This window comes from Pomacea canaliculata, linkage group LG3, assembly GCF_003073045.1.
Source record: "Pomacea canaliculata isolate SZHN2017 linkage group LG3, ASM307304v1, whole genome shotgun sequence".
NCBI classification, from domain to species: Eukaryota; Metazoa; Mollusca; class Gastropoda; order Architaenioglossa; family Ampullariidae; genus Pomacea; species Pomacea canaliculata.
In genome coordinates, this window is record NC_037592.1 from 36070808 (window position 1) to 36093421 (window position 22614).

The 22614-nt window shown below is 38.6% G+C and overlaps 3 protein-coding genes across 7 annotated transcripts in view; 2 read left to right on the top strand and 1 right to left on the bottom strand.

Annotated features, from left to right (window-relative positions):
- Positions 1 to 17008, top strand: LOC112560885. The gene is given in 15 exon segments (XM_025232995.1): positions 1 to 277; positions 2220 to 2348; positions 5425 to 5607; positions 6138 to 6335; positions 6657 to 8254; positions 9091 to 10066; positions 10069 to 12157; positions 12550 to 12974; positions 13158 to 13234; positions 13471 to 13654; positions 13864 to 13906; positions 14065 to 14198; positions 14586 to 14678; positions 15297 to 15332; positions 15712 to 17008. Coding segments are annotated over 15 exon segments (6885 nt in total). The 5' UTR covers positions 1 to 127; the 3' UTR covers positions 16282 to 17008.
- LOC112560882 (pirin-like) overlaps positions 13798 to 22614 on the top strand; it is a 16808-nt gene continuing 7991 nt past the window's right edge. For 2 of the 4 annotated variants that reach the window (XM_025232987.1, XM_025232989.1), the window contains exon 1: positions 21925 to 22061. In XM_025232987.1, the coding sequence (XP_025088772.1) occupies positions 22056 to 22061 (6 nt within the window). In that variant the 5' untranslated portion in view covers positions 21925 to 22055. Of the gene's footprint in view, positions 13803 to 16067; positions 16073 to 21909; positions 22062 to 22614 lie in introns of those variants that run through there. The other 2 variants (XM_025232991.1, XM_025232990.1) reach the window with 2 other exon arrangements.
- Positions 18218 to 21735, bottom strand: LOC112560883 (nocturnin-like). Of its 2 annotated transcripts, none has more exons than XM_025232992.1 (3): positions 21600 to 21735; positions 20098 to 20267; positions 18218 to 19777 (listed from the first exon to the last, which is right to left on the bottom strand). In XM_025232992.1, exons 2-3 carry the CDS (start codon positions 20264 to 20266, stop codon positions 18933 to 18935), a joined length of 1014 nt encoding a protein of 337 aa, XP_025088777.1. In that variant the 5' UTR covers position 20267; positions 21600 to 21735; the 3' UTR covers positions 18218 to 18932. The 2 variants fall into 2 exon arrangements, with proteins under 2 accessions (XP_025088777.1, XP_025088778.1); XM_025232993.1 differs by lacking the exon at positions 21600 to 21735 and adding an exon at positions 20845 to 21550.

Genomic DNA, 22614 nt, shown 5'->3' on the forward strand with positions numbered 1-22614 from the left:
TGACTCAGCTTACGCCATGTTGTAACGTACGTGAGCAAGCGATGTGCCACTCAAACAAAAGGAATTTAAGGACATATGAAACTGCAATTTAAACTTTGAAGAACGTTCATATTATTTTGGACCAAAGATGACCGACAGCGCCGAAAGCTACAGAGCTGCACTGGCAGACCTGACCTTCAACAGTAAACCGATGATCAACATGCTGACAATGTTGGCCGAAGAAAACGAGCAGACGGCGACGCAGATCGTGCAAGTTATCGAAGAAGAAATTGAGAAGGTTTTTATATTTATTTGCGTGTGTTTTTCTCATAATTACATTCCATTTGTAGTTAAGAGTGTAAGATTTCATTTTTAAAGAAAATTAGCATTTGCGGAAACGTTTGGTAATTCCGGTTAGGATTCACCTGTTTTTCAGTTCAACATATTATTTCTAGCATATTAGCTACTAGCAACTCTCAAAAAAGGTATTACGAGTACTTATCAGATCGTATTTCGCACATTTTTTAGAAGATATATGTATTGCTCTGTAAAATGTTTAGTACGCTTGTCATGAGTGACAAAATGGCGTCCTTCGTGTTGACGAATTATCTTACATGCGAACGAGATCAAAATGGCCGTCATCGAATCTTTTGGGTTGACCCAATTCAAAGTAATACGCATAAAGTCTCAGTTACTATCGACGAATCGGGGTTTTAGTGTTTAGGCGTGCGTATTTTTGTGGTTCACTGACTTGTATAGAGATGAGGTAAGACAATTCTGGGAATTCGGTTATCATTTAAAATTAAGATGAGCGCATTAAATTTATGCTTGTTTTTCTTTCAGTTCATGAAAAAATAAAAATTTTGAAGTTCCTGTTGTTTGTGCTGATTCTGTGTATTTTCCAACCTGGTGTGTCAGCTGTGTGTCTTGCATTATATTTTGTATTTGATTTAAATCTATCCATGGGACAATACAGTTTGCATGAAATCTGAATGTTCGTAAACAATATTTTTTAGTTCCGAATGTTTATGCTAGAACTAAAATTGCTATGAATAGGATTTCCATGTGCGTCATGGATTTAACACTTTACCTGAAGTGTGCACTTTTCTAACCGTTTAGGAATAGTGTAACCTGGTTTAAAGTTGATGATTAGGAGGCATTATGTTTAAAAGCATACAATTGTGAGCCACTCTAACATTCATGCAACACATGCCTAAATACAGTTCTGCACCCAAGCTGTGCCGGAAAACTTTTGTTCACTGAACATCTGAAACACTGTTGAGTTGGTTCCAAAATAATGCAGAAGTGCCTGGTACTTGACAAGGCCTATGCATTATTTCAGAATTGACAACGATTTTTTTTTTATTCACGTTGAGTATGCAAATGTGCATAAAAGAAAAAAAATGACTGCACATAACATTTCTACATCTGTTGCTGTTTAGGTTCACAAAGCAGAGTTTTCCTTGTGCCATGTTAATGGTTCTTCTGCAAAAAGATAACCCTGAAAACCATTCTCAGGGCTGTGACTAATGAACAGTCACCAATAACAGTAACAGTCACCAATAACACCCTAAACCAGCTTGTAATGATAATACACTAATGAGTATGGTTGAAAGCAACCTTTGCTCTCTTGCTGTTCATGCAATACTGATTCATAGTAAATTGTGCACATGGCATTAGATAATGATTTGAAGTTAAATCAATTTTGCTTTCTTATGGGTTTACTGTGACGTAAAATTGCAGCAGTTTTCTTGCCCCCAAATCATATTCTATCCACTTCAAAGTGCTGCTTTATTAATGTCCTATTTAAGGCAGGCGGGTAAGCTTTAAAATTACACTTTGGTAGGTTTGTCACTCATTGACATGACAACATCACACTACCCTGATATTGTATTTACACTTATTGTTGCCTCCATGATTTTGGAATGTTTGATCACCTGAGATGGAAATATGGGGCCAGAGGAAACTATATTCCATCGCCACAGAACCTGCACAAGGAACCCCAACTGCATTCATTGACAACAAATATGGGACTCTCAAAGGAGCGTTGTCTGACTTGAGCCAGGTGCAAGACAGGATTTTTTTGTAAAGTAGTTTGCACTGTTAATGTTTTTGCAAGTATCTAAAATGCATCTGTTGTCTGTTGCAGGTTCTCACAGCATGGGCAGCGATGCATGTCAATATGGCCTTGTGAGTCTTACTGCCAGCATTTCATTAATCTCTTTGTTGTATGTTTTCAGGCTCCAGCCCAGCGGAAATTGCCTATTTTGTATCTGATAGACTCCATGATAAAGAATCTTTCATCAACGCTGTACCCTCAACTTTTTATCCAGAATATCGTCACGCTGTTTTGTCGAGTGTTTGAAGAGGTAGCTATCGCCTTCACACCACGTGCCTTAAAGTGCTCTTTGTTACATCATTGTAAAAGTTTCTGTATTTAACCTAAAACCTTTTTTTAAATGTTACTCAAATAAAGCCATTTTATGTCCATATTGATATTAAATGTTTATAGGAAATCTCAAGCATCGAAAGTTCAGCTGTTAAATTTGAGCCTTATGTGGCATGCTATGTCATAAAGGATTGTTGCCCACCAGTCTTGAAAAGATGGTGTAGATGGTCTATGCGGTCCAGTTTCCAATTCACTTAGGTGGTTGGTGGTGAGCATTTTACTGTGATGGATCTACAGTGCAGATGATGTAGACTGCTGAATTATAAAAGTATGATTGTAGTAAAAAAAAACCACTAGGGCTTAAATAATAAAAACATTGCATTTCGAAACACTGGTTTCATTTGTATGAATAGTACAACTTTTATACAGATTCAGCTAGATTTTTGTGCCATCCTGTGGTGACTAATTGTCATTGTTAGTAGACTTGGTAGAAATGTGGGCAATGTACAAACAACATAAAGAGACACAAAGTTATTTTACATTAAGACTAGTAATTAAAGAAAAGGCATATCAACGAGTTTAGTACCCACACAATACAGTGTACTCCGATCCCCTTCCTATGTTGACCCACCTATCAAAAGGGTTGAGAAAAGTTTAGATGATGAGGGCACCACCCATGATAAGCAAGTCTGAAATGCCCCATTCACATTTCCATAAGTATTTGGTGGCATTCTTCAGCGCATGTATTTGGGAGCCATAACACTTAAAACTTAGTAAAGTGTTTGAACATCTCTGATGCTATCGTACTTGAAAGTTGAGAAGGAACAGATTATGAAATGCACGGGGCTTGTGTGAATGCATGAAATGAAAAAGTAGCACCTTTAAAATTTATGCTAAGAGTAATTTACAGTGGTAAAATCTTGTCTTTTGCAGTTGTACAGCACATTTTAACATGTTTAAACCTCAAATAGTATATGCATCATAGAGATGTGCCTGCGTTGAGTCCATTTGCCTTCAATTAGATATAGACAAAATGCATTCCTAAGTGCAAACATTTCTGTGATTTTATTATGATAAAGAAACAATGAGTTGACATTCAGAGGTACTCATAATTTTTCTGTAGTATCAGTACACATCTGCTGCTGCTTCTCATATGATGTGGTTGTCGTGCGGGTATCATTATATCTGCGGCAGTACCTAAAAAATTGCAGTTAAATAGGTGCTTTTATGGAATGTTCCACTTTGCAATCAATACAAATTCAGCAATATAATCAAAATGATTTCAGTTGTGACTTAATTTAGCATTCCCAGAAACTATTTGAAAAACACTGGGTCAGCACAGTTCCGCCCCCACCCCCACCCTTTTCTTTTGAAGAATTAATTTTAGTGTGATGTTAGCCCAGTCAATATTATTGACATTTCACAGTTAATGGTTTACATTTTTAAATACAAGTTTTAACCGTGCATGTCTGCGTCTGCCCTTTTTTACATGTGCTTCCTTGCTCTGAACACATTATTTTCGTAGTGGGGTAAATATTCTGGTACATTAAAGTACATAAATATTGCACAGCATGTTAACTGATACCCAGATTTTATCATTAAAGAGTCAATCTGAATTAGGCCTACGAAAAAGCCTGAAACAACTTCTTAATTATTAAAGCTGAGCACATATTAATAAGTATGGCCGAGAGAAACCGCTGAAAACATCTAACAGGCACTTTTAGAAGCCTATTAGACATTTCCGATCAGTATTTGCTGTTACAAGCTGTCACAGCATCAGTTTGAAGTCTACTTGTTCATCAACTACTGCAGATGAAAAGTTACTTGTAAAACTTGGGTTCCACAGTTCTGGAGGGTACAGTTTTTGCAAATGTGCCTGTTGGTGTAGATGAGATTAAGATGGTATCTGGCTTTAAGCCACCAAAAGAAACTTTCCCTGTCACCACTGACAATATTTGGATCTAGGAAACAGTACCCCAAAAGTATAAATTATAAGTAACCAAAATTTTTGTATCTGAGATTTAGGGGGTGGGCTTTAAGACCTCGGGTTTTTTCTTCCTTTTACCCTTACCTTTTTCTAAGTGTAGTCCGGCGACGATTATCACTGTCACTAATGCAGTGAAGGTTAGCTGTCCTGGGTTAAGCCCTTGTCTCAGGCACGATGTTCTTTCTTTAGAAGTGGCATCTGTTTACAGGGCCTGCTGCAATATAGCCTAGTTGCTGCCTTCTCATAAAACACAAATCTCCCCACCTTTCCCTAATGCTTTATCCTATTGCTGACAGGTCAACTGGGGGAAGTTCACAAAAACACAAGTATTGAACTGTTGCACCTCCAGGTCCACTTGGTAATCTGCTTCCACCAAATTATCATAGTGCTGGAATTCTGAAAGAGTAGATTATACGTTTATAACAAAATGCGCGGTGTAAAAACAGGTTAAGGAAAACTTGGGGTTTTTTTTTTTTTTTTGCAATCCTTTCCAATTGCCATTACACTAGTTTATATGTTAAACCAAGGTTTAAAGGAATTTTTATGTATGGTGTTAAAGATGTTAATCCAGCTTTTTCTTCCATAAATATCTACACAGAATTGACACTACATTAGAATATTTTCTATGTACTTGACAGGAAGCTATTAAAAGTCTTTAATGCTTTGCCATTGCGAAGTACTCAAACATAGCTAAAAGATTGAAAACTGGTGCATTTCGGATACATGATACTTCAAGAAAAGAACAAATTCTGTTGTGTTCTATTTTGTTCTGATACATGAAATGCTATGATTGGAAAGAGGGCAATAAATGCTGCTGTGGTATAGAAGTTTGTGTGTGTGTTAAATTGCTTGGTTATTTCTGCTTATGTTTTAAGTTTGAGTTTTGTTGGTGTTTTTTTTCTTTTTTGGAATCGGCAGACAGCACTCCAGACAAGAGATATAGCCATTCAACCTTTTAGGAAAGTTAATATTTTTTTTTTTTTTTTTAATGTAAGAGCAATAAAATTGTTCATGCCAAAGAAAGGTGTCCACCATCTTGGACTCTCCCAAGTTTTGACATTTGTAACAGGTGGATGAGAAGACCAGAACAGCTATGTACAAACTACGACAAACTTGGGTGAAATGCATCCCCAACAACAAGCTTTTTGCCTTGGATGTGCGAGTGAAACGAATAGACCCTGCTTGGCCCATCACAGCAAAACCACCAGAACAAGGGAGCATCCATGTCAACCCTAAATTTTTAGTGAGTCAGGTAATACTGCTTGCCCCATGCACTTGTTTAAACATCGACGACTGGCACACTAGTCTTTCCCCCAAAGTTGTCACCTTTAAAAAGATTAAAACCAGACGATTGCATTCTGATGCACACTGTTAATGGAACTAAAGATATTAACACATGTACAACATGCAAGGCCCAGCTTGTGATTATAGCATTCATGCAACCTTTGGTCACTCCATCTTAACAATATGCAGTGTCTATTAAATACAAAAAAGTGAAAATTTCCATGTACCGATCTTTGAAGATTTTGAGTATTTTGTTACCCTTTTGTATATTACCAAAAGATAAGTGGATGGCATCATTCCAAGAAAGTTTTGTAGATAAATAACATCGCATCTCTAAGTAAACTGGAAAAGAGCAGGTAAACACTTAAAATAATAGGATAAAGAAAAGTCTTAACTATAGACCATTTTAGTACACTTTATTTTTTTCTGGTGGAAATGACTGTGCTTTATCCATTCGTGCATTAAACGTGGGCTTAGTCTAGTTATCACTGATTACAGGCGAAACAAGCACAAGCAGGTTCAGGTGAGAACAGTCCAACTTGGTCGAGTTCTCCTCAGTCTGAGGCAACATTACCTGATCGCTCTCCTGATGACAAAATGAAAGAGCTTCAGGAAAAGGAAGAAGAACTTAAGAGACTTAAATTGGAATTGGAGTTGGCTCAGACCAGAGCAAAATTGGAGCAGGAAAAACGAAAGGTGAGAGTCAGGAATGATGCTTTGACACATCAGGTTGCATTTTTTTGGGAGGGGCTCTTCCTGTATACTGAAGCATTTGTTTTGTGTTCATGTAGAGGTTATAACATGGTTTACCAATGGTGATTTTTTTTTCCAAAATGTGTCAGTTCACGTGATTTTTAGATTGTTCAATGGTTAAGGATATCCGAGCAAGTTTGCAGTAGAGATATTTCAATGACTATCACTCAAGTACTATGTCTTTGTATAAGGGTGAATAGAAACACTGATAATTCTCATGGAGATAAAACAATTTACAGTGTAACTGCTATCTCATTTTTTCAGTATGAACAGAAAGTGGAGGAAGAGGAAGCTCGTCTGCGCGCTACTCAGGATTTCATGAGTGTAGATGGTCCAGGCTCAACACCACCAGACTTTTCTTCTGGCCCTCTTCCCCGGACCACTGGAGCATCTCAGTCTTCATCTGCATCTGCACGGTCTAGGGATCCACGTTTGGCCCGAAATCCAGATCTTGCTAGTTCTGTGGCCAGTAGAGATCCTAGGCGACGTAATCAAGGTCCAACATCACAGCAACAGCTAACTCCTACCTCACAAGCACAACCTAGCATTATATCTAATCAGGTACCACCACCTACTTCTATGCAGCAGCAGCTTTTGCCACAGACATTGACACTAGCTGGTGCTGGTCTACAACCAATACCTCCTGTACCTGCAATTCCTGTTGTCCCTGCACCAGTTGGTGAAGATCTTGCAGCTTTGGCTGATTGGTTTACATCAGCGGGTAACACACATGTAGTCACCACAGCTCCAGTAACAGAGCCTCGACCTGTGCATGCTGAGCCCAAAACTCCTAATCTGTCAAACAAGCCCTCAAACAAGGACTCTTTGCTTAGCACAATTCCACTTCCAAACAATGCACAATCCTCTGCAACATCAAAGCAGGGTAAGCAAGTAAAGAAACCAGCAAAACCAAAAATAATTCCAGACAAGGCTGTTCCAGAAAAGACACCTGCACCAGTTAAATTTAAAATTAACACATCTGAGGTGCCTAGCACGCCACCACCTCTAAAACTTCAGCCACCTGCTGTGAAAAAGAAGGTAGTGCCAAAGACTGATGCAAAAGGTTCTTTAGATGAAGATTCTGGTTTGACAAGTGCAAAACTTAAAAAAAGCGAAACAAATCCAGAGGTAAAGAAGACTGATAAAACGGTTGAAGAAATATCAGAAAAGGAGGACAAGCCTGTTGAAAAAGAGTCGAGTAAAGAAAGGAAAGTGGAGAAAAAATCCGACAGAGAAACGGATAGCAGTGAGAAAAGTCCCAGAAAGACTGACAAAACATCTAGCATTTCTAGAGAGAAAAAAAGCACCAGTTCTCGTAGGTCACTTTCAACAGAGCGCAGGGATCACGAGCGTCGTGACTCAAAGGATTCTGATCGTGCTCGGTCCGGTGAAGACAGATCACATGGCAGCAAGGAACGCCATGTTGCTAAAGAAAGAGAGAGGCGTGGCAGAGAAGAAAAGACTGACCACCGCAAATCCCCCCCTCACCGCTCCTCATTTCGTGGACGAGTTTCAAGAGGTAGAGGCAGAGGTAGAAGTTACCATTATCATTCTCGATCAAGATCTGTTTCACGATCTCGTTCCCGATCACCCATCAAGGGTGATAAGAGAAAAAGTATTGATCAGAATTCATGTATCACAACGTCTTCCTCAGGCAGTGATGTTGCATCTAGCAAGGGCACAGTCTCAGCTGCTTCTAGTCAGGAAAAGATTATTGATGTCGATGACCGTGCAGCTGCAAAGCGGTCTCTAGACAGTGATGACAACCTAGCTCCACAACCCAAGAAAGCACGAGCTGTTTCTGGAGACAACTCCACAACAGATGTTTCTGTTGGGGAATCTGACTCCAAAGAAGACATAGAGTACGTTTTACTTGCCTGTCTTTATTACATCAAACTTTTCCTACATAGTTTTCCTTAGTTAAATAGTTGCTAAACACTATAGCCTGTATCAGATTAAGCAGTAGTCCTCTCATATAAACTTGGGTTAGTGAAGATCCTGTCAGGATCTAATGTTTTTAATAACACACAAGAATGAGTCAACCATTTGCTAATGAAAACATAATATAGCTATCATAATTGACACTGACTATTAAATAAGAGAAGAAAAAATGTCATGTTCTAACCATGATGTGCCTTTCTTGGATGTGTAAGAATAAGTAGCAAGCAACTTGAAAACTATTCAAGCTTTGCAAAATTTTCTGCTCTTGCTACCATTAAACAAGCATTATTATTCCCCAAAAGTTATCACATCAGTAGCAAATTAACCCTTAAAGCGCAATGAGCCACGATCATGGCTTTGCCAGAGAAGCACAAGGAAGGCAATTTTCATAACTTTTATTGTAAATTTCAAGATTTTTTTCTTTCCAAAAATTCACAGGTTTCTTAGTCGAATGTTTACCTCAGAGCAGTAATAATAACAAACACCACCCAGTATTGTCTTTTCAGTCTTCATTTATTAGCCATGGTCTTTATAATACTTATAGGCAGTGCTATATGGTTAAGAAATCAAAAGTATGTTCATATGTATATTTTTCGGAAAATGACTAAGAATACCTTTGGCCAGTATGTTTAGACAACCCAAAATAAACTGATTTTATTTTGTGGAAGGCAACTTAGATTTTTCTCTCTCCTTTTTTTTTAATTTTTTTTTTTTTGAATTATACAACAACTGTGATTGATTGATCCTTTTTCTGCAGAAAACTGTTCAGCGGCCAAGATATCGACTACAGACAGCAAGGAGGTTCATTGATGCAGAGTCCAGCTCAACAGCGCTGGTCCAAATTCAAAGAGAACCATCCAGAAGATTTTACCCTAGAACTTGAGCGACGTAAATCAATGGATGAAGTGAGGCGTGCATCTTTAGAGGCAGCAGGAGTTAGTGGACCTCGTCATCGTGATTTTGATCGTGATCTTCATGATGTGGACTTCAGGAGAAGAAGTATTCTACAACCTGGTTTGACACGTCGTCCATTAGTAAGAGCAGATATAAAGGAGTCAATCCCACAGGCACTTTCTTTAGAACATCAAGAAGAGATAATGATGCAGGCTGAGCAAGAACTCCGTGCAGGACGCATGTCTCATGAGGAGCACCAAAATCTCCTTCGGCAGCTTGGTCAAGTTTTCGACATTCAGCGTCAGCAGCGTAAAACCTCTGATCGTGGAGATGCAGACTGGAATGATCCTTCCAGACATGGTGATCCTCACCTGAGAGATCATAAGTTAGCCTCAAGAAAAGAAATACAAGATGATGTTGATCACAGGAGATTGTTTGACAGCGATTTTCGTAAGAGTGGTTCTGATAGACCACAGGACTCAGTTCATGAAAGCCATGCAGACAGAGACTTCAGGGCATCACGAGCAGAGGAAGGAGATGTTGATCTTCGCAGATCTGGTAGAAGAGAAGAGGCAGCACCCTATGGGAGTCCAAGAGCTGACTTTGATGCTAGAGACAGCCCTAGATCTGATTTTGATGGTCGACGGGACCTCGTCAAGATTATGATCCTGGCAGAGAGGGTCCCAAGCGAGATCATAGATTTGGTGCTAGGCCTGATTTTGCTAGAGGAGACCGTCCAAGAGACTTTGAAAGCAGGGAAGGTGCAAGAGAATATGGTGGGAGCCCACATGCAGACTTTGAGGATATGCCTCATGGTGAGCCCCGGAGTAAAAGACCTCTTCTAGGCATTGCTCCAGGAGTTCCGGTTGATTCACATCATGTAAAAAGTGATGAAAGGGGACCCGCCACTGATTATGACAAAAGAGATCTTCATAGAAGGGTTCCCCGCAGACCTGACTTTGAAGGAAATAGACCCTCCAGACCAGACTTTAGGCACGGACCTGACAGGAATGCTGACTATGATTATGATGCCAGGGGAATGCCAAGAGATTTTGACTACAGAGGGCCTCTTAGGGATTATGAAGGAAGGGTGCACACTCGGGATTTTGATCACCGGAGTCCTAGAGATTTTGATGGCAGAGGTCCACCAAGAGAATTTGATGACAGAAACCTTCCAAGGGATCATGAAGGCAGAATGGGACCAGTGGACAGTTTTCCGCTGAACAGATCTGAACGTGTGCCACATGGTGAAATCAGGGAACCCTACCATCCTGGTTTTGAAGCAGGCCCCTTTAATGGACCCAGGCCTAGCTTCCTTGGAGCTGGTCCTCGTCCTCTTAGACCAAGAGTACCTGTTCAGGGACCAAGTGGGCCACGGGGTCTTGCGCCACATATGCATCAAGATAGTCTTGCCAGATTCCCCGATGATGCACCCATACCCAGTAGTCCTATGGATGACCCCAGGTGGTCAGTCATGCGTGGCTTACTTGGTAATGAAGTTAAGGAAGAGATTGTAATAGATGGAAAGCCATTTGAAGTCCGCATGGGTGTGGAACGCCGTATCAAGATCTACAATGTTGTTTACGATGTTCTGATTGATCCTCTTGATCGTGGCATTCGTGTAAATGGAGAACTAGTCTACAAATTTGGTGAACCCAAGAAAGATATAAGCTTGGGTGGGAAGGTGGTGGAGATATTTTATCATGGACCTCATCGTGACATTTGGATTGATGGTCAGCAGTATCGTCTGCGTATAGATGCGCCACCACTCAACATGGTGTTTGATAATACAATATATGGTTTTCAGATTGATGGCCGTGACAACATGATACTGGTGGATAGACTTGAGAAAGGTACCCTTGGAGGTCCCCCTCGTCCTTTAATCCTGAATGGTGTTCATCATGAAATCAGTTTTGAGCCACCACCTCGCCGCATTCTTATTGACAATCAGTCATGCGAGCTTAAGTTAGACCGAAAAATTCCTGTGATAATGTACAATAAAAAGCCTCATGGTATCCGGTTTGAGGGTGATCCTCGCAACATCTACATCAATGATGTTCCATATCTGGTGCCTTTTGACAGGGCTGTAAAGGTCAAGATTGGACCAAGGCCTCACTTTCTTGCATTTGGAGGTCCAGCACATGAAGTTATCATTGATGGTAGATGGTATGAAGTGAAGTTCAACAACAACCCAAAGAACATCACCATTGGTAATCGCATTTGTTCAGTGCGCCTCGAACCACCTGTACCACGTGTGAAGATCTTGTCTGAAATGACAGAGGCATATGATGAGTCTGCATTACTGAAGTCTAATCGCCCATCACCATTTGCACGCACTCCCCAGCAGCTGTCACCAAAAGCTGATTTACGTCATCCTCATCCGGTTGATTCAGTTACCATTGGTGTCAGGCAGCGCATTGATGCAGATGTAACAGCCAAACCAATTGTCGAACCAGGATCAATTGGTCAAAATCAGCCTGGTGCAGGAATTTCAACCCCCGTTGTTGGAGTACTGCCTGAAAAGTCACCTTTGCCTGTTTGTACATCTCAAGCTGTTGCTGTGGCTCAGGATGTAAGTTCTGGCAAACCTCCAGCCCCAGTTGCTGAGACTACTACTGTGAACCAGTCTCCAAAGCCTGTGGTATCAATGCAGCAAGGAACTGAAGCTCTTCATCTCCAAGGGATGGGCATGAGGCCTCCACATCAGCAAAGCGTGCGGTTCCAGGGAACTGGATGCCCTGTAGGGCAGGGCCCTATGCAAGGACCTAGGCCAGGACCAGGAGCAATGTTACAGGCACAAAACTTGATGGGGAATTCAATGCTGCTGGCAAATATGATGCAGGGACTGCCTATGATGCCCGTTACCATGCCACAAATTCTGGGGCTGCCAGAAGCCCTTATGGGCATTCAGCGTATGATGAGCCCACAGAGTAAGTTTATTGTTCCACTTTCCTTTATGCATCACTCAAAATGTTGCTGGAAATTGTGTCTTAAATGTTTTTCTTCATTGCAAAACAAATAGTTTTATTCCTCTAGTTTATAAACATGTATTGAAGTTTAGTTTGGTCCTTGTAATTCTTAAGGAGCAGAGGACCGCAATAACATCTTGCCAGCGGACACGGTTTTGGGCAGCACCCTTCATTTTGGCACACGTGTTGAAGACCTGACTACTTTTATTAAATATTTTCTATCTTGTACATTTAAAATTTTTTGGTTTTGAAAAAGACATACATGGCTGTCCCAGTTTTTTTGTTTTGGATTATGCATCTTGAATATGTGCTTCTAAAAATTATTTTTAACCAAAATTTGATTTTTGCCACAGTGGGAGGAAACCCCTTTGCACAGCCAATGACAAGCCCGCCTTTTATTGGAAACCCAACCTTGCCACGTATGATTTCCCCATCACCAGGCCCATTTGCTACCACAGGACCACAAATTGGACCTATAAGCATCCATCAGTCGATGGTGACTCAGTCATCTACTCCACAGACATTAGTGACATCTGCTACTCCTCTTACACCTGCTGCTGGCCCAGCTGCTTCTCCTGCGGCCCCTGCTGCTGGCGCATCAATGCTGGATGTAAAAGATCTTTTTGAAAAACTTGTGGCAGTTGGCATCATCAAAAAAGAAGAGAAAAAGGAGGAGACCACTGTGAGTTTAGAGGTAGCAAAACCAAAAGAAGCACTTGCAGAAATCCAGCAGGAGATGGTGGAGCAAAAGCCTTTGGTTCCTGCTGTGAAACCTAAAGTGAGTATTTTATATTCTTTAATCATCCTATCACTCTGGACAACAAACCGTTTGCTTTTCATTTTGTTTCGGTATGTTTGTGTTCTTTAAAATGGTGATAACTAAGTGTAATGGTTAACTTGACTTAGAGATCATTTTCAAATGCACTTGAAGTTATAATAAATTTAATTGGATACTTTACAGATTGTTATTCCCAAAAAAGAGCCTGCGTTTGAGCATCCACCTGATTTATCAGACTTCCAGTCAGTCAAACTCAAAAAGTAAGTACACTTTTTGGTTGTCATTGTTGAACAATTGTGTTTCATTCTTTAGAAGCTTCTTATGCTAGAACAAAATACAGAAGATATGCAAATGCATTTTCTACATATTAAATTTTACATGCAGTTGGTTTTCTGCTTATACATAGTATGGACTAGATGTAAATGTAAGTAGAAGATGGATTGTACATGCTGATTTGATGGGTTGAAATCAAACACCTATTTTTCAATGCTTTCAGGCAGTATAGTGAGGTGGTTCACCTTCTCTACCAAGGTATTCAGTGTTCTTCTTGTGGCTGCCGCTTCCCTATGAGTGAAACTGAGAAATACCGGCAGCATTTGGACTGGCATTTCCGTGCCAACAAACGAGAGAAGGAAGCTGCTAAGATTGCCAGCTATCGCAAGTGGTACTATGAAATGAACGTGAGTCTTGAATTATACTGAGGGATTAGTAGTATATAAACACACTCATAAGGTAATTTGTAAAAATTTTATTATGGCGGCTACAAAGTTTAAAGAGCTGTGCTGGTTTTATATCTGTCGAATAACATTTTTTATATTCTTGTTAAATGTGTTAAGAATCTCGGTGAGCAGAGGAAATGAATTGTTTTTTTTGGTTGTTGTTTTTACAGGAGTGGATTTTGTATGAAGAACTGGAAGAGTCTGAAGAAAAATGTAAGTGGTTTTAGATCACATTTGTGCATTTATTGGGAGGTAGAAGGATTAAATTAAAGGATAAGTAAAAGGTCAAGAGAGATATATATATATATGTGTATTTATAGTATAGGTGAATTTTATTGTGCATATCAAACATTGGATTTTTTTTTAAATAGTGCGCAGCTCTGTATTTGAAGAAGAAGCTTCTGCCCATTCTGCTGAGAACCAAGCATCTTCATTTCCACTTCAGATACCTGAAGGGGTTGAAGTTATTCATAACCCTACAGCAACAGGCAATGAAAAAGAGGATGTGAGTGAATTTGTTTAGCGTTGGGTGTTTTATTCTTCATGTCTGCTATTTATTTTAAGACTCATGAATTACAGAACAGGAGATTACATTGTCACATTCCTTTTTAATAAAGATTTAGTAGAAAATGATGGTGACAGTAAGAATATCTAAATAGTATTTATTTTAATATTTTTATTATTTTAATTAGTAGATTTTCATTTTGTGAAATATTGTGCATTTTAGAATGCACTAGGCTGATTAATGATATGCAAACTTTACAGTTTACCAAGTGCAATACACATAGCAGCAAATGATTCAGCCCCATTGATCTATTTGAATGCTGAAGTGCATTTTTGTTGTTGCTTTTACATAACATTAAGTGTGTATTTTTCCTTCAATGTTTACCAGATTTGCCTGATCTGCAATGATCCATTTGAACAATACTGGGATGAAGAAGCAGAAGATTGGCACCTTAGGGATGCTATTAAAGTTGACGGCAAGGTCAGTTTGCTTTTCCTTTTTTCCTTGATTCTGTTTTGTTTTGTGGTGCATGTTGAGTGGATGAATTTTTTTAGTTCAAAGTTTCATTTGTCTAGGTCAGAGTATGTTTGGTTCATAGATATTTTTTAGAACATCTTTAGTTTTGTTTTACCTGTTACGCATACCAGTTGGACCTAATGTAATTCAACATAAGGTAAATTTGGACAGATTTTCATATTTTCGATATTGACATCTTGTTTTCTTGTTGGAGATATTAATGTCAGGTCATAGACTTCAGAGAAAGATGGTAGAATAATTAGGGTTAGTACTCATTGTCTGCAAGAAGACTGCAGGCTTACCTTGTTCATTGGCATGCAACTAAAATGTTTGCAAAGTGATGATCATGACGTGTGGTGTTGCTTAAGTGTTCGTAAAGTGATGATCATGAAGTCGCAGCCAGTTAGCAAAAGGACGAGCAGTCATCCAGAACACATACTCATTGAAACAGATACATTAGCTGATCATGACATCACATTTTTGGAACACTTATTTTAGTAAAAAAAAATAAAGTTCTTAGCTCAAATAAACTGGTAGATCAATAGTTTATAGTTAAACTATATTTTCTTTTCTTTCATTCAGGTATATCATCCTGTGTGTTACGAAGATGCTAAAGAGGTAAGCATGGAGAAAATACATCTCCAGATGTGGTTTTAGAATTATGTGATGCACCTGTTCCCATTAGTGTCTGAGGTTGGGTTTTTGTTTTTTTTTTTTTGGGGGGGGGGGAGAAGGGGCTGTGTTTGTTGGGGTTTGTAACTATAATCCATCTCTGTTAAACTGGATTCTTATTTTCAATTCATGACAATCAGCAAAAGTGGTGTTTCCAGAAAATGCAGCAGACATAAATGTAATATTTTTGTATTTTGCCATTGTCAGATGAGTGGCAGATTTCATTAGTTGTTATGTACACTGAGGTACTAACAAAGTGGACCATACACGGTTAAATTTTCCTATAAAGTTGTCAAAACTTTGTTGTTTTTGTGTGTGTGTACAGGGCAGTGGTGCAACTGTCACCCCAACGCCGACAGTTGATGTTGCTGTGAATCCACTTGAAACTCAGCTTCAGCATTCAGCATCTGCAGGTGTAGCTTTTGAAGAGGTTCCAGCACCTACAAGAGTGCCAGAAAAATGGGAAACAAATGTGAAAACTGAGCCTTTACCAGTAGAAGAAGCACACGTCACAGCTGCATCATCTGTCACCTCGGCTGACAGCTTACCTGAAGCTAAACACGAAATCTCTGACTCTTCTCTTCCTGTCAAGACAGATACAGCAACAACTGCTGCAGATACTTCCCATCCTGTTAGCTCTGACATTATGTTAGTACCAGTTGTCATTAAAACAGAGCCAAGCAGTGATAATGTAACAGAACCCTTAACTGTTCCTGTTAAGGTAGAGCCTACAGATTCATTAATACCTGAACAGACTTGTGCTGAAGCCACATTAAATAAAGCCATTTGCAATACTTCTTCACCTCCCACCATGTCTCCATCTTTGGAGCAGGTTGCTGATGTTAAGGAACCTTCTGCAGTAGAAGAGAGTGCATCAAAAGACTCAGAAAACTAACATTGAGTTGTGACTTGAATGGATGTAAAATTTCTTTTCATTTGGTCACTTGAAAAAATTTGTTAATGGTGCATCCGAAAAATGCATTCAGAAAGTGCACTTGGGTTTAATTGTAGGCACACACTGTGATAGGTTCTTACCTTGGGCTGTTGTGTTTGTTGGTCTCCATGGGTAGGTGGATAGTGCTTGTGCCATAATGTGAATTGTAAAGGGAGAATGTCTTAAGTTCATCATTTAAATAGCACTGCACCACTCTGTGATGCCAAGTTACATGAATGAGGTTAAAGTGAATATGGTTTTTTTATGTCAAGGTTTGCATAGAGTGATTGGCTTATCCTAGACTATTTGGAGTTGAAGAATCTGCACACATAATGCAGTCCATGTTGTTTTGCAAAATATCTTCACTGAACTGAGACCAGGAAAAGATGCCTTTTGGTGAAAACTACAAACTATTTTTTTAAGGAAAGTGTTGGGTGATTTTGCTGTTGTATGATTACGCGTGTGCACATATGTGTCCGCCCATGTGGAGATGCATGTTTATAAGGATGTATGTGTGGGTTTGATTCTTTTGTATCATAAAAGTATGACGTTGGTGCTGACAAGATAACTTTTGTGGGTTTTATTTCAAGCATGTGAAAGTGCAAAATGGAATGAACATTTTTTGAGGCAAACATTTTTGAGTCGTTGAATGATTCTGTTAAAGAAAACTCATTGTTTTCTACCCTAACCATCTGCAAATTAAAATAATAGAAATTCAAAATAATAGAGATCCAAACAATAACATTTAATTTGGAAGATCCTTCCATAGCCTATTTTTGATGATCAGTTTGTATACTTTATTTAATCTTGCTGCCTAGAGCAGTCTCAGTGTAAACCACTTAATTCCTCCCTCTGTGCATCCAAGTAGAAAAATTGACACAAACTGCAACATTCATTTTGCCTTAAATTTTCATTTTGATCATATTGATGTAAACTAAGGCATGTAAATGTTTGCATCTTGAACCTGCCAGCAACACCCCACCCCTCTTTTTATAAAAACAAAAAAAGCTACATGTGAGATTATGCCATTGCAAGTTCTTGGTGGCAAGTCCTTAGCCTTGTAAATCATCTCAACTTTTTTCTGGTAAATTTTGGTCAAGAACTTAAGAATGGTAAAAAAAAACTGTTTCATTAATGAATCGTTGTTCCATAAAGGTATGCAGAGAGTGTGGTCATTTATCGACAAATTACTGCATATGTCAATGGCCAACATTGTTGAGCCTAGCTGTTCTGTTATCTTTGCAGTTCACATCTTGAGACTTACTGTCTTTGATTACGCAGGCTAAATGCAAGCTTTCGGCCAGTTTGCCTAAGTTGAAATATGATTTGCAACCTGTTACTAGAATCCTGGAACATGAATTTGCATTGCAAATAATTGCTGATTATTTAAAAATGCATTACAAGTCTACTTGCTTGTTAATGTAGTATTAATTAAATGATATTCAAGACAAAGTGGTTAAATGTTCACATATACACTTAAAAAAAAAAAGATTTTCGTTTCTTATTAACTGTTTTGTAAGATACTTTTACTGTCTAGCAACCCTTCTTTTATCTGTCAGTAATCACACAACCATAGTGCCACAGTTCTGCATTGCTTCTGGATGTTTGCTAACTGGGAAATCTAGAATACTGAAGGAAAAACTGCAATATACAGTGGTCAGAAAATCTTGTAACTTCAAAGACTAATTGCCCTTCCCTTGGTCTGTGGTCTATAAATCACTTAAGTCAGTTCTCTCCACAAGAGCTGTGGTCAGGTTCTTGAATTGCAACTTTTTCAATTTTTTTTTTTTTAAAGTATGGAACTTTTCCCTAAGCATTTTTCAATAAACACCTGCTCTTAAAAGATCTTGCATTCATAATAACAATGCTTGTGAAAGAACTAAACAGAAATTTGAACTACGGTATATTACAGATGCCTTTAATAATAAGCATTAGTCAATTCAAACAGGTAATGAGACATTAGGAATACAATGTGGATGCAAAGAAACCATACAAATAATTTTTTTAATTGTGGGCTGGGAGTAAAATGTAGGTTTGCCTATATGTAGGTATGCATACATGCTTAAACTTATTTAAATGTGTGAAAATAGTCACAGTTGGAAGTTTCCCCCAAGTGTATTACTCTGGGATTAGAAATAAACAGAACATTCAGAAATTGTGTTATGGTGTATTGATGTACAAAAGAGAGTAAAATAGTTAATCCACGTTAATGTGTTTTGTCATGGGGGTGGGTTGGAAAGAATGTTGTATGCTGAGCTAACAACTGATGCATCAAACTAAACAGGTGCCACAAGGCAGAAAAAAAAAGTTTGCCTGTGACGAGATCTGTACTAGATATTATTCAAGCAGCAAAGCCAATTTCTGAGCAGTAAAATAAACTATGATAGCATTATTTTACTTCCTCTGCTGCTGGGGGGTGAGGCAAAGTCATAATGCCATCATTGCAAATTTTTGTGGATGTATGTGTGCACTGGAACAGATAAACGATTCATAAATAGATCCTGACAAGCCACCAAAATATTTTTGTATGGGTTGTTTCTTGGCATACGATAAAGCATCAAAGATGATACAGGATTAAATAAATAACAACACAGCTACTAGAAAACCTGTCATTACATATCTGTCTCTTGTAAGTGCTTGATAAAGCCAAAATCTACCACAAGGGATAAGTGGTCTGACGGATAGGATAGGGATGGCAGGCGGTCTTTGCCTATCTCATCTTCTGATGGAAATTTTAGAAGAGATATTGGTCTTAATTCTGAACGTGAATACCATATATAATCAATGCAATGGGCCACTTCTTTGTTTTTCCCATGAGTTCCTCCTCGGATCTTCCATGTTGTAAATGAGGGTTCCTCCTCCTGTGGACTCAGATGGCAGTATGCACTGCCCAAGTCCATGATGCTCTCTCTGAACACCTGGTACACTTTTTCATTTGGTTCCGCATTGAAGTCACCACAAATAATAACTGGAAAATCTACAGTGACCTCAGACAAGACCTTTTCCAAGTATTTTCCCTGTTCATGTCGGAGCTGCCAAAATGGAGTCTTGGACTTAAGATGTGTGACAACCACATAAAATTCTTTCTTCAGTTCCTTGAGGGTAAATCTACATAGAAGTGCTACCTGATTTGTCTCCTGCCCATCATCATCATGGAGGACAATGCCTTTTTGGAAAATCTGAGTCACCTCATCTGACCTCCAGAACAATGCACAGCCATCTGGGCCAACACAGTGAGCGCTGTAAAGGCAAGGAGAATCCGGTTTTGGTAGAAATATACCACTGTAGCCAGCGTCAGCCAGATTCTGTTGGAGGTAATCAAAACAATCAACTTCTTCTAAGCAAAGAATGGTGGCATTGTAAGTAAGCAGCTCTTCCAAAATATGTAGCTTTCGGTTATTCCAGGCCAATGCTTCTTCTGGACATAAGACAAAGTTGTCTTCACCTTGACTAAGAGCTGTGGGCAAGAAAGCACAGATATTATAGAAATAGGTCTCCACATAACAAATCAAAGCAGCTGACAAGCTAATGTATCCATCCATCATACTTATACCAAATATCAATGAGTTTTTGCAGTACACACATTTCACAAACTGCTTCTCTGCTACCAAGCCTACTTTCTTACCATTTTTACTACTGCCAACCATCAATACTGTAACGAAAAGCTCCATATTTATTTTCTCCCTTTATTCTATTAGACAACATTTAACAGTTTATGAGTCTCAAAAGTTAGAAAACCATCAAATGTTCACTTGAAAATGCTAAAATGATTCATACCTTGAGCTAGTAAGTTCCACTGCATAATGCGCAGCGTAGGCTGATGCAGCTCCCTAGAAACTCCATTAAACGTTGCTGTCTGAAATTCTCGTTTTAACAAAGGTGGGAGCTTTTGGTTTGCACTTTGCTGCCGTACCTTGTTTAATAGTGCTGTTTTACCTCCCTCCATTCTGGTAAAAGAAAAAAATCCAGAACAATAAAAATCCTTTATCATTGAACACACCACCATAAACTTTCATGTGCACATGCATATAAGTATATTCATAAGCATTAAAACAGTTAAGAATTAAGGTAATTGTCTAATTCCATTAAAAGTAGGAAACTTTTCGACAGTGTGTTGTCCAGTGTTGGAAAACTAAGTGTTTGTGTGATCATTAGTTGTGGTTATCTTGTCAGGAAAAGTAAGGGTAAACTTGATCCTCTTCAAGCACCTTAGGGGATAATTTTCACACAGTCAGATCACTGACTTGATACATGTTTTACTGTTCTTGAATATGACTGCAACTGTTCATGTACATTATTATAGCATAAAATAATTTACATTCCTGAAAGAACAGTGATTAAATGTTTTATTGTCAGATTAAAAAGAGAAAACTCCAATAATGTCTATAGTTTCACAATTTCGTCTCATAGAGCTAACACTAAAAGAGACCTGCCAAGCAAATTTAACAAAGATGTTATATTGTGAGCTTTATGTCTGTTACATGATCATTATTCCTAACAACAATCTACCAACTGCTAGTTTACCTTCTAACCCTTTTTTAAAACGTTTTTCGTCTACCGACTGCTTGTCTTCCTCTGCAGATTCACGAAACTCTCAATCCTTACAGTTTGTTCCCTGATTCCTCTTTGTGTCTTCTATGGTTGTCTTTATTACTTGTCTTCACGGATGTTTATTCATCTATCCTTCGCATGTTGTGTATGTCTCGTTCTTAAGTGCTGAGAGCATGCACTTTCATAACCGTGATCATGCTTTATATAAATCACACGTTTATTATAATAATTTCCAATACAATAAACTTAATAATATTACACTCAATACCTTACATTTAAATGGACATTACAAAACATTAACTGATTTATTGCTTTTTAAATAACGTAAATTTGTATTTTGTCTTTTTTCTCTAACTACACTATTAAATTCTCGGCTCGCAAACCACTTTTTTCCTGTCCTTCATAGCAGGGAGACAGCACTGCTATACATAATAACAGATGATCTCAAAGATATGGCTGTTGCGTTGGTGGCACATATCCTTACTGTTACGGTTTATAGACAGACCTCAACAAAATAATTCTGAGGTGAAATGAGGCTGACCGGGAATCTTTGACAGACACACTGGTACTGTTACTGTGTCGTCTGTAGCGAAGAGTCTCAAGCTTTCAGAATACTTTTTTAATTTCATGCACAGTCTTATATAAGAATAGCTATAACTCTCTGCGTGCATATGCGTGTCTGCGCGCATTTGTGATGAGAGACAAAAATGGAATGTACAGTTTCTTACAGTCAGCAATCATCACTCTTCTGGATTCTCCTGTGGTCAGGCGTGATCACTCCAAGACAAAGGTCAAAAGGACAAACTCATTATCACCCCTAGTTCCAGTTGAGGAGAAAAGTGGAAAAAAAAAAACCAAACCCCTCCGTTGTTGCAGTTTGATTTCCTGCTTAAGAATAGATTGGTGGTGTTTCGGTCAGTTAATAACCGAAAACCTAATTTTAGTAAGGTTTCTTGTTGGTAAATAATAAAAAAAAGCAAGTGTTTGATTGTCGTAAACTGTCTCACGGTGACCGAGTTAAAAAAAGTTTTGCCTCTGATTCAGCAACTTTGATTCTGCTGAGTCACTGTTGTTGTGTTTGACGCTCAGCCCTATAAAATTACTGCCAAAGTAGATTATCAGAGGGGCTCTAGGAAGTGTCAGTGTGGAGACAACCTAGCGGTGGGATACGCCAAGTAAGACTGATGCAGGTGCTGCTGCTTTTCTCAACGTTGTATAGTTTTGTTAGGCTGCCGCCTGCGAGAACTATTGAATAGTTTGCGAGTTATTTAATACATTACATTATTAAGTAACTAATTGTATGTTACAGATCGGATCTACTTTGGTGCTATCATAAGTATCGCGTGCAGTATATATATACGTTAGGCTGTATGATATACAGAAAAGAATGTGAAGAAAGAATCATTAAGTAGTGATTATTATATATAACGTGTAATATATAACAAATGGCCTTTGAAGTACTGGAAAATGGACTAATTTTCATAAAACCATTACTTGAATAGCAACTTATAAAATGCTTTCTTGGTGATCTAACTTCCATATATAAGCTCGCAGGCCTTTTGCAAGACATAAAAGGAGATCTTTAACCCTCTTAGCACCACGTAAAAATGTACTTTATATTATTGTTATATATTACAATGACTGGCTTATAACTGAAGACTGTGAAGACAACGCTGAGTGATTTATTTTTTTATTTTTACTGCTCTGAGGTAAACATGCATAATTAAGATCAGACCAAGAAAC